This window comes from Lutra lutra, chromosome 7 (genome assembly GCF_902655055.1).
Source record: "Lutra lutra chromosome 7, mLutLut1.2, whole genome shotgun sequence".
Lineage (NCBI taxonomy): Eukaryota > Metazoa > Chordata > Mammalia > Carnivora > Mustelidae > Lutra > Lutra lutra.
Window position 1 is genome coordinate 118611195 of NC_062284.1, and position 12144 is coordinate 118623338.

The 12144-nt window shown below is 46.9% G+C and overlaps 1 protein-coding gene across 3 annotated transcripts in view; it reads left to right on the forward strand.

Moving 5' to 3' along the window:
- NRDE2 (NRDE-2, necessary for RNA interference, domain containing) overlaps nucleotides 1-12144 on the forward strand; it is a 58855-nt gene that overhangs the window by 21641 nt on the left and 25070 nt on the right. For all 3 annotated transcript variants that reach the window (XR_007128590.1, XM_047736395.1, XM_047736396.1), the window contains exons 4-7: nucleotides 1300-1449; nucleotides 7464-7914; nucleotides 8697-9102; nucleotides 9844-9977. Coding sequence is in view for 2 of the 3 variants with exons in the window: in XM_047736395.1 (XP_047592351.1) it covers nucleotides 1300-1449; nucleotides 7464-7914; nucleotides 8697-9102; nucleotides 9844-9977 (1141 nt within the window). In the remaining variant the exon portion in view is untranslated. The remainder of the gene's footprint in view (nucleotides 1-1299; nucleotides 1450-7463; nucleotides 7915-8696; nucleotides 9103-9843; nucleotides 9978-12144) is intronic.

Sequence of the window (12144 nt, forward strand, 5' to 3'; positions counted from 1 at the left end):
GTGGCTTAGTGGGTTAGGGCCTCTGCCTTCGGCTCGGGTCATGATCCCAGGGTTCTGGGATCGAGCAAAGCATGGGGCTCTCTGCTCAGCAGGGAGCCTGCTTCCCTTCCTCTCTGTCTGCCTGCCTCTCTGCCTGCTTGTGATCTCTGTCTGTCAAATAAATAAATAAAATCTTGGGGTGCCTGTGTGGCTCAGTGGGTTAGGGCCTCTGCCTTCGGCTCGGGTCATGATCCCAGGGTCCTGGGATCGAGCCCCACATCGGGCTCTCTGGTCCACAGGGAGCCTGCTTCCTCCTCTCTCTCTCTCTCTGCCTACTTGTGATCTCTGTCTGTCAAAAAAAAAAAAAAATCTTTAAAATAAATTAAAAAAAAATCTTTAAACAAAAATGAGATTTAGTCAGGCCTGAATAATATGTGAGACTGACCCATTCGGAACTGTGGCTTTGTTGTCATTCAGGTTTGAGTTGGAAGAAGCTGAGCACTTTCAAATGAGTTAGGGTAAGCAAGGGCAACCCACTATATTTATTTATTTTTAAGAGAACTTGTTTATAAATATATTTAAAATTCTAGTTACAGTCATTTGATGGAATATTTAGAAAGAACATCTAGGGGTGCCTGGGTGGCCCAGTGGGTTGAAGCCTCTGTCTTTGGCTCGGGCCATGATCCCAGGGTCCTGGGATTGAGCAAAGCATCGGGCTCTCTGCTCAGCAGGGAGCCTGCTTCCCTTCCTCTCTGTCTACCTGCCTCTCTGCCTGCTTGTGATCTCTGTCTGTCAAATAAATAAATAAAATCTTTAAAAATAAATAAAAAGAACTTCTAGGAGCGCTTGGGTGACTCAGTCAGTTAGGCATCTGACTCTTGATTTTGGCTCAGGTTGTGCTCTCAGGGCCGTTGGGATCGAACTCTGGGCTCCATGCTCTGTGGGGAGTCGAAGTTTCCTCTCCCTCTCCCTTCTCGCCCTCCCTGCGTGCTGCATCTCTCTCCCTGTCTCCAACATAAATAAGTAAATCTTTAAAAAAATAACAACTCTTGTGTTAGGTTAATTTCTGAGATAAGGTGACTTCTTGGTGAAGTGCCGCTTAGCGTTGACAGTTCTCGCTTGCTATCTTAAAGCTTTTTCCACAGCAGGCGTCCTCTTCGTCTGTGGCACGTGCGCGCGTTACATACTTGAGTGTGTTTGATGCTATGTGCGCATCAGTGTGGAAATGTTTGACTTTCATTTTTCTGAAAAGGTGGACGATGTCGCTAGAAGGTTCCAAAGTGCTTCTCCCTCTTTGTTCCTCACTCTTGTGTCCCACAGGCAAGAAGGTCATGCTGCTGATGATGTTGGGCGTCGCTTTGTTTGGCTTGAGGACGTGCAGGCTCTGACAGGAGAAACCTTCAGAACAGACAAGAAACCGGATCCGGCCAACTGGGAGTATAAGTCTCTCTACCGAGGAGACATAGCAAGGTACGCGTCACCATGTCTTTCCTGATTTTCACTGGTGGGAAGTGACTTCTTTCTCCCTCGAGCCCTCTGTGTGCAGTCTCTGTCTGCCCCCCTCCCTTCTGGATTCCGGGGGGTGGGTGTCCCCCATCGCTGGGCTGTTAGGGCATGTGTCTTATCTCACACTCTGAAGTGAAAGCTCAAACCTTGTAGTCAGGATCCAGGTCTGAGTCACTTATCCGTGGTGCCTGGCATTGTGCTGGGTGTAGTAGGTTTTTAGTAAATTGTTGAATGAGGGAATCTAAAAATACCTTGAAATAAATAATTGTGACAAACTATCTGGAAATCATTTGGTCTGATCTGTATGCCATTTTAAAAAGTCACGAGCGGGGTGCCTGGGTGGCTCAGTTGGTTAAGCAGCTGCCTTCGGCTCAGGTCATGATCCCAGCGTCCTGGGATCGAGTCCCACATCGGGCTCCTTGCTTGGCGGGGAGCCTGCTTCTCCCTCTGCCTCTGCCTGCCATTCTGTCTGCCTGTGCTCGCTCTCTCTCACTCTCTCTCTGACAAATAAAAAAAAAAAAAAAAAAAGTCACGAGCACTTTTTATTCATCCGTCCCCCAAGTAAGCCATTTTAAAAGTGACATTAAGTGGTAATGACTTTTTCAAAATGCTCCCAGTATATGTCACCAGAGAAAAAAAGAGGCGATGGTATTCACTTCAGTAATTAGTTTATTAAACTTTTCTCCTCCACCCTGTCAATCAAAAATATTTAAGTACTTATTGGGGCACCTGGGTGGCTCAGTGGGTTAAGCCTCTGCCTTTAGCTCAGGTCATGATCTCAGGGTCCTGGGATCAAGCCCCACATCGGGCTGTCTGCTCAGCCAGGAGCCTGCTCCCCCCTCTCTTTCTGCCTGCCTCTCTGCCTACTTGTGATCTCTCTCTGTGTCAAATAAATAAATAAAATATTTTTAAAAATATTAAGTACTTATTAAATCCCTTAGGCACTGAGTAGTTTATAAGACACTGCTGGGAACACAAAGCAGTCATACATAATCTCTCTTCCCAGACAGCTTACAGGTAATGAAAATTGAAGGTAGAGAATATTGGAATGTAAAGCCAAGAGGAGGCCAATATCATTCTTTATAGGCTAATTACTTTTTAAAATAAATTTCGGTTTCCATTACATAGCTGCATCTCCAAATTTTGTCATTAGTCACAACATTATACCTTACCACATAGGCAATTCCTACTAAGATTTCCTTTATGATATGTTTATATCTGTGATTTCTCTGTGGATATTTGTATCTACATGCAGTCTCCTAAAACCTTATGGCTGAGTGAATGACTATTAAAATGTTTTTGTACATTTTTGAATAATTTTGATACTCCTTGAAGTCTTGTTCGGTTCCCCATGGCCCCGTGATGTGGGGCCACAGACGTGGTAGGACCCAGGAAAAGGGGAGGCGAGCAAATGCTGACTGTGGGCCTGTGCTTGTTAGCCTGTGTGATCCTCACAGCTGCTCTGCGAGGAGGGCCACACTCGTATTTTAGGAACGAGGAAAGGGAACCTCAGAGAGGGTCAGTGGCCTCTCAGGATCACGCTGCCAGGAAGCAGCTTTCTTGGGGAATCTGTGTTCCTTGAACCTCGAATGTTCTTTTCCGGGCCACAAATGAAGATGAGCTGGGTTGTGTGGTAGGCTGCTTTCTAGATTGGGAAACTGAGAACTCTGGTTCTCATTCTCACTTGGCCACTGACTCATAATGTAATCCCACTTGAGTCTCTAATCCTGTCTGAGCCTCTCTTTCCTCATTTATTAACTCCTGCTGTGCCTCACACTCGGATATCAGACATCATCTATAGGATTAAAAAATTAGTTTGTAAAGATAAAGGGTTATTACTTCTTAATAGATGAAAAAGCAGAAATATTCACCATGACCAGCTCTTAAATCTCTGCAAATGAGAGGCCCAGGCCTTAGGAGGAGACTAACGAGGGAAGTTTACTAATATAAATTGTAAGGATGCTGCTGGAAGGGCATGGGGCATTGGTGTGATTTCCCAGTAGATTCCGAAGCTTAGCTGAACTAAGTCTTACCCGGATTAATAGCTGTACCACTGTTAGTGTCCAGATCTAGGGCAGTATTGGTCCCGTGGCACTGTGAGTTGGTCAGAGGACAGGGGACATGTTTTGTCAGGTTGAGAATTTTCACACTTCACGCAGGGCACTGACAAACCAGGAGCGTTGGGAGGACTCGCCTGGCACCGTCCTGTGAGGACCAGATGAGGCCTTGTGGGTCCTGGGCCTGTGACCGCAATATGGTCCATGTCTTTTAAGCTTTGCTGGACCACCTTCTAGAAGGTGGATTGGCAGTGTTCAGTGTAACTCGGGAAGGCAGAACCAGGATCAATGAGCGGAAGTTCTAGAAAGAGAGATCTGACTCAGTATCAAAGCAAATTTTCTAGTAGTGTGAGCCTACCAGCAGTGACCTGGTGTGCGTTTGTGTATTGTGTATTGTGGTGAGCAGGGCTTAGAGTTCATGGGATTCCAGATTACCTTTGGAAAATTCCTTAGGGCTAATATACTAGCTCTCAGAGAACGTCAGCTCTGCTTTTTCTCCATGTATGGAGTGGACCGTTGTTAGCTCTACACCAGGTGAAATAGTGGGCATATGTTTAGGAGCCAAGTTTTATGAAATAATAACTTTAACTTGTCTAGTGCTTACTGTATGGCTAAGGACTTGAAATATATAAACTTTTTGATCATCCCTGGTGTTCTGTGATATGGGTAACATTATTATCCCCATGTCACAGATGAGGAAACTGAGGCACAGACAGGTTTTGGGGGGGTTTTGGTTTAAATAATTTGGTCAGAGTCAACTGGTTAGTAAATGATGGGGTTGGAATAGGGACCCGGGTAGACGACCACTATGAGAGCATGTGTGGATTAAAGACACTGAAGGAGAGGCACATTTATCACTGCCCAGCTCACTCTGGGGCTCAGAGCTGCCGCGCGGATCCCGGGCAGAAGTGTGTGCTCGATTTAAATACGTTCGTTTCCCATGCCCTGCCCCTCTTTCTTTCTTTTCTTTCCTCTCTTCCCATCCCTTCCCTTTTCCTGTAGCTGAATTAATTTAAAGTAAATATCAGCATGATATCATTCGCTGAACCTCCAAAGTGGTGTTCCCTCCTTCTAGAATTGTTCCATGTAAGTCCAGCTGACCATTTGATAAGGATTTTACCAAAAACAAAACAAAACAAAAACCCCAAATGAAGCCTAGGTTCTTCCCAGTTAAGATTCTATGATAAATGATAAATTAGATAAAACCCAGATGTCCAACAGCAGAGAGATGTTTCTAGATGAGGGCTTACCCCTCCACTGGACCGATTCAAAGCCAATAAAAACGGTATTTTCTAAAGCAAATGGTTCAGGGAAATACACAAAAGTAGGGAGGAAAGCCCGAAGCTGTGTATCAGCTATTTTTTTTAAAAAGGTATATGTACACAACACACAATACATATGTGTATGTATACAAACACATAAACACATATCTGAAAGTAGGCGTTTAATAATACAGTTCAGTAAGACTCTTTTTTCCCTTTATCATTTTTATCTGTTATAAAATGCAACTATTAAAATCAGTTTTACAAAATTCACTTTTAAAAAAAAAAAGATTTTATTTATTCATTTGACAGAGATCACAAGTAGGCAGAGAGGCAGGCAGAGAGAGAGGGGGAAGCAGGCTCTCTGCTGAGCAGACACCTCGATGCGATGCGGGGCTCCATCCCAGGACCCTGGGATCGTGACCTGAGCCAAAGGCAGAGGCTTTAACCCACTGAGCCACCCAGGTGCCCCCAAAATGCACTTTTAAAGTCAGAAAACTCTGTAAACATTTTTTAAGAGATAATGTGAATGTTGAAATACTGTTGATTTTTAGTAAAAATAAAATAGTACTTACGGGGAGAACTAGTTCTACTTAGAGTTTGCTCCTTACAGAATGATGGACGTGTTTAGAGCTCCTGAAGCACTATTTTATCTCCTCACCTCTCGTTAAAGTTGTTTTGACTCTAAATGGACTGGGGACAGTTGTTTTGAGTTAACCTAGGAGGGCCTGGGGCAGAGGATGGAGAGGAAGGGTTTGTGTGCATGTGAAAGCTGGGAAGGCAACTTCTCAGGCCCCTGTTGACTGTGGGGAAGCAAAGGAGGTGCTGGGCCTAGACCAGGGGGAGGTGGACGCAGAACTTTCTGGAAGATGACAAAAGATGGCAACTACTCTCTCCTTTTTTTTCCCCTGACAGCATGATATTGTGGAAATTTTTTAAAAATACAGTGTCAGTTTAAAGAATTCTGTAGTGAATGCTCCTAATCCCACCCTCTACATTCTACCATGAATAGTTCACTGTGCCTGCCTTGTCACATGTCCGTCTGTTCATCTGTCCTTCAATCCAGCCTATTTGGTGCCAGCCTCAGTGTACTGCCCCCTGAATATTTCAGCATGCGTGTCATTAACTGCAGTTCAGGTTCGTTTAGCTTTTTCCTTTGGACTTAAAATTTACATACAGTGTAACACAGATCTTCATTTGCTGAGTTTGGACACGTGCATACACCTGTGTAAGCCAGCCCTCAGTGAACATCACCGTGACCCCCACTCCCCCCAAATTTCCTCCTGCTCTCTTCCACTCAGTCCACACCCCACCTCCCCAGGGACAGTTACCGTTCTAATTTTTTCCATACTCAATACTGTCTCTTCTAGAATTCCACGTAACTGGAGTCCTATAGTACGCACGCTTTGGGTCTGGCTTCATTCGCTCAGTGTGACGTTTTTGACATCCAGCCCCATTGGGTCATTTGTCAGTAGTGGCTTCTCACTGCTGGTGGTGCTCTGTCCTGTGGCCACACCACTGCTCATTTGTCTGTTCTCCTGCTGATGAATGCCCGGACCCTTTGCAGCACTCGGCTGTTAGGAACACGGCTGCTGAGAATGTCTGTGCACACATCTGTGTGTAGAAATCCAGTTTCCTTTTTTCCTGGGGGAATGCCTAAAATAGAATTGCTGGGCCCCAGGGTAAGTCTAAGTTTAGTTTTTTTCAGGAAACTGCCAGACCTTTCCCCAAAGTGACTGTACCAGTTTCCATTCTCACTAAGAGCATGTGAGAGACCCGGTTCCCCGGCAGATTACTCGCTGGTGGTCATTATTGTCGGTGTTTAATTTTAGTGGTTCTGGCGGGTTTGTGGCATAGCTCCTTGTGGTTTTAATTTGCATTTTCTCACGATTCATGACGTTGAGCAGTTACGCATGCGCTGATTGGCCCTTCATGTTGTCTTTGGTGAATTCCGTTCACATCCTTTGCTGTTCTTTGTTGGTTTGTGTAACACACGGAAGAATGCATGGTTTCCCACAGCCTTCCTGCACATATTCCGTAGTCATGGGTGTGATTACGGGGGCACCTGTACGCTCTATATAGGCCTTTTAGAGCCCAGCCTCTCTTCCTCTAGAGTAGAAGACAGCCAAGTGTAATCTTAATTATTTTGTTTCAGGCTTAAAAATACAATCTTAGCCCTCCCTGTTTTCTTCTTACGTGGGAACACAGGACTATACAGGAAAAAGGACCAGTGTAGGAGACAGGTGACTCACTGTCACCCAAGGTTCTGGTGTCCTTAAGGATAGTGTAAAGGAGGGGATGAGGATTTCCACCTTGTCTGTTAATATGATTGTGATGATCCATGACGTAATGTATGGGGCAGACTTTACAAAACTCCAGGAAAATAGAAACTAATAGAAATTACTAGAGTCTGGAAGACAGGCCTGATCTGAAATTCATGTGATGTTAATAAGGATTTGAAGTATTTAGAGGAATAAGTTGAACACAGAAAAAGTTGATTGCTAATTGTCGTATTTCTCTGAACAGAAACTGTCGGAAGGTAAGGTGAATTTGAAAACGTGCAGTTAAGTTGCCTCATGAGAGCTCAGGTCCGCTGAGCTGAGCCTCGATGGCAGTGCACCTCTTGCCTCAGTAACTTTCTTTCTTTTTCAAATACAAGATACAAGAGGAAAGGAGACTCCTGCCTTGGCATTAACCCTAAGAAGCAGTGTATATCCTGGGAGGGGGCTTCCACAGAAAAGAAGCATTCGCACAAGCATGTTGAGCGCTATTTTACGAAGAAGAGCGTGGGACTGATGAACATTGACGGAGTTGCCGTTGGCAGCAAAACCGAACCTCCGTCATCTGAGCCGCTCTCCTTTATCCCCGTGAAGGGCCCAGATGATGCGCTTCCTCCCGTTACGACCTGGTTGAACCCTCTGGGCATTTACGATCAGTCCACCACGCAGTGGTTACAAGGACAGGGTCCTTCAGAGCAAGAATCAAAGCAGCCAGACTCACAGACGGACAGAGAGAGCGCGCTGCTCAAGGCCAAGGTGGAGGAGTTCAACCGGAGAGTGCGCGAGAGTCCTCGCGACGTGCAGCTGTGGATGGCCTTTGTTGCTTTTCAGGTAAGTAACGCCGTCCCGCTTCTCTTACTCGGAATGACTGTGCTAGTTCGGGGGCAAACCCACGCGCTCTCCTGCTGTTCTGGAGCCCCTGGGAGGTGCCCTGGCCCTGGGCATTTGGAGATTATGACATGTAGCCCTTGCCCTGAGCTTGCTCCAAGCCCCCGAGGAAGCCTGATGTGTGAAGGGCAAGTGCTTTCATGTGTAATTTGGGGCTGGCATGTGATGGTGACCTACCTCGAGGGAGCACGAAAGGGCGGCTAAAAGAAGGTGAAATTTAAACAGGATCTGGGAAGAAGCGCCCTTGTTCACCGGGGTGCGGGGTGCAGGATGCGCAGAACTGGGAGAGAGAAGGCGCTGCTTCTCCAGTGACCCGACCGGGGCTCTAGGCTCCCTTTCTGAAGCACGCGGCTTTGTCTTCGTCCTACTTACTTGCCTTTGAACCGTGTATACGGTTGTGTCTCGCCCCACATTCGGCTGTGTCACGGGTGAAGTTGGCTCTTGGGAAGCTGCATGCTCGCTCTTGTTATGTGACCGCCCACCCCCACCCCCTGCCCCGTGACGGAGCAGTTGGGTGAGGTAAACACACCGTCAAATGTAGAGGTGACAGAGGCGCCCCAGGAACAGAGTTTCTGCTCAGAAGAAATCGTGGCTAGCCCGTGGTGACGTCCAAAGGATGATTGGTCTGCGAGGCGATAGAGCGGGGCTTGCGGGGAGCTCAGTGGCTGTTGCGGGACTTTGAGGCTCCCCTACTTCCGTTAGTAAAATGATGTTTCTGTCTCAAGGATGAGGTCATGAAAAGTCCCGGCCTGTACGCCCTCGAGGAGGGAGAGCCGGAGAAGCGGAAGAGGTCTCGGAAGCTGGTGCTGGACAGGAAACTGGCCATCCTGGAGCGGGCCATCGAGAGCAACCAGAGCTCCGTGGAGCTGCAGCTGGCCAAGCTGGAGCTGTGTGCTGAGTTCTGGGAGCCTTCCACGCTGCTCAGGGAGTGGCAGAAGCTGATATTCGTGCACCCCAACAAGACGGCCCTGTGGCAGAAGTACCTTTTATTTTGCCAAAGCCAGTTCAGCACCTTCACCGTCGCCAAGATCCACGGTCTCTATGGCAAGTGCTTGAGCACGCTGTCCGCGGTGCTGGACGGCAGCATCCTGTCGCACCCTGCGCTGCCCGGCACGGAGGAGGCGGTGTTCGGTAAGAGCTGAGCGCCAGAGCCATGGGGGTCGGGCACTTACACTGGCTTCTGGCTGTAGTCAAAAATGAAGATGTGTTTTGGTTTATTTTAGAAATGACAGAATTGATACAATGGATTTAAACAGAAAGTATTAGGACTGCTTTGGTCTAGAACAGATTTTCCCTTCTCTACCTTCTTGGTGGGGGTGAGGAGTGGGCATTAGAGCCCGTCAGGTTGGTAGAGGAACCGTGGACTAGAAGGTCCAGCTTTCCTGCTTTTAGCCAAGGACACGTAGTCAAGTCTCGACTGTCGTGGCTGTCCGTGGGGTTCCCTGTTGAGATGTCTGTCTGCTCATCTCACACCTTCTGGGGCCTCGCAGTCAGTTGAGCACAGATCTTTACTTTCTGATGAAAATCTACACCATCCCTTTTCCTAGAATTTTTCTTGTAATAATGAGCTTTGAGTATTTGATAACTGTCCAGAACAACTTCCTGCCTTACTTTTATGCAGCATATATAGTTTTTGTTAATATTTGTATTCCCCAATGGCTTCATATAAAAATGGGAATAAATGTGCTTTGATTATAGTTCTGTGGTGAGTCCTTTTAACAAGGACATGTATTATTACAGCTTTGAAACGATCACAGTAACTAATTTCGGAGAAAAGATGTTCTCGGTGTTGAAATGCACGTTTTTAGAAGTTGTGTTCTTTCCCTTGAAAGGTGTTAACCAGGACTCCCTCCTTGCTGTCCCTGCTTTCAGCTCTCTTTCTTCAGCACTGCCACTTCCTGCGGCAGGCTGGCCACTCGGAGAAGGCCGTCGCTCTGTTCCAGGCCATGGTGGACTTCACCTTCTTCAAACCTGACAGCGTGAAAGACCTGCCTACCAAAGGACAGGTGCGGGTCCTTGTGCGACTGGCCTCCCCCCTCCCTCCTTCCCCCTCCCTCCTTCCCCCTCCCTCCTTCCCCCTCCCTCTCTCCCCCTCCCTTCCTCCCTCCCCCTCTCTTTCTCCCTCTCTCTCTTCCGGGGGGGAAAGTGTGGATAATGGGAACTGGTGGTAGTATTTTAAAAATCCTATCCTCCTTTGTATCAGCCCTGCTGAGAACTGTTGCTCAGAATATGCTGGTGATCCAAGGAAAATTCCATAACGAAGGTAGTGAAACTTGAAGAGATGAAAGATCCACTTCCCCCATTATAAACTCAACTATGTCCCCCCCCCCTTTTTTTCTTACTTATGGGCCTCGTTTCAGTGCTAATTATCCCCGTCAGGGAGAGAAACCATGGTCATGCTTCTTAGAGCATGATGTCTCACTGTCTCCTCCCTCTGTGCATTCCAAGCCCGGTCTTAGGTCATTTTCCTAGTTAGCATTTCCACTATGTAAGATCTTTGCAGGAATTGCAAACGATAGTGAGATAGTGCGTGTTGACACTTTGTCAGCGCTGATCCTTACTGGGGAGGTGTTGTCATTTAGATGACAAGTGAACAGTGCCCATATTTGTGATGTAGAAGCAATAAAAAAAATCTCATCATAAAGCTACCCATATAAGAAAGCCACCTTCTTGCTTTTTTCTTGAAAGAAATCTCCGTTTCCTACTTTGCATAGGGGGTCTGGTGGAAGATGGATAGGATATCTGAATTTAGAGTGAATTTACAGAGGCCTCAGGAGGCTAAGATCTCCATCTTGTGGAATATTCCTGAATTGCCCTTAAAGACTATTTTTATCATCATTATTTTTATCTATTTTTTTCCTAGATGAAATTGGGTTAAAGAATATTGGTTAATATTAGTATACCTGATTAGTCGTATAATGAGCCAGTTAACAAATTATTTTAAGACACGGTGTGCTGTTTTAAGACTATGCCATGCTATGGAAATGAACCTTGGTGGACCGTGGGGGCCCTGGGTGTGTGGTTGCCGGGTCAGGATCAGAATGGCTCTCATCCCAGCCCTTTGCTGACGTTCACAGACTGTGAGAACAGTTCCTCTCGGGGAGGGCGGAGCCGGGACTGTGAAGCAGGGAGCCACGCCCCTCAAGTGTCCGCAGAGCCTACTGCACTTCTTTTTTTTTTTTTTTTTTTTTAAGATTTTATTTATTTGTCAGAGAGAGAGGGAGAGAGAGCGAGCGCAGGCAGACAGAATGGCAGGCAGAGGCAGAGGGAGAAGCAGGCTCCCTGCTGAGCAAGGAGCCCGATGCGGGACTCGATCCCAGGACGCTGGGATCATGACCTGAGCTGAAGGCAGCTGCTTAACCAACTGAGCCACCCAGGCGTCCCCCTACTGCACTTCTTAAGGCTTTTCGTACTGACAGCACCTGGAGTTCCAAAGCATTTACCAGACAACTTTGAAATAAAACTTTATCTTTGAGGACATTCTATATCTTTAAAATGAGAGACATTGTTAAAAGACACAGTAGTATAGCATGAAAGAAACAGAGTCTGGTCTGTGTTTCTTTTTTTCTTTTTCTTTCTTTCTTTCTTTCTTTCTTTTTTTTTTTTTTGACATTTGACAGAGTGCATGAGAAGGGGGATCTGCAGGCAGAGGCAGAGGGAGAAGCAGGTTCCCCACAGAGCAGGGAGCCCAACGTGGGGCTCAATCCCAGGACCTTGGGATCATGACCTGAGCCAAAGGCAGACGCTTAACAACTGAGCCACCCAGGTGCCCCCCGGTCTGTGTTTCTATGGAAAAAGTAAATTGATTGTAACTTTTACACTTTAGAAAAAACCACCCTTCTTTTTCTGGAGCGTGCTTTCTTCTCTCCCTCTTGTAAGCGCAAGACTGTGAAGAGGGAGTGTGGTCTTTCTAGTTCCTCTTCCTGAGGTGGCTGCCAGGCACTTGGTATGGGGCCCGTGCCCGGCCCATTGCCCAGCCCTGCTCTTCTGGAGCTGTCCTGGACACAGTCCTCTTGCAGGCATGCATGGCACTGCCCCAGGCTCAGGCTGGACTATCCTGTGGCTCCTGGCCCACAGCATGCCCCTGGAAGCCTTGTCCTCTTCTAAATGTTTTATAGAAGCTTTTCTTAAGCAAGTGGTTAGCTCATTTTTAAATCCTTTTTGTTGAGGTGC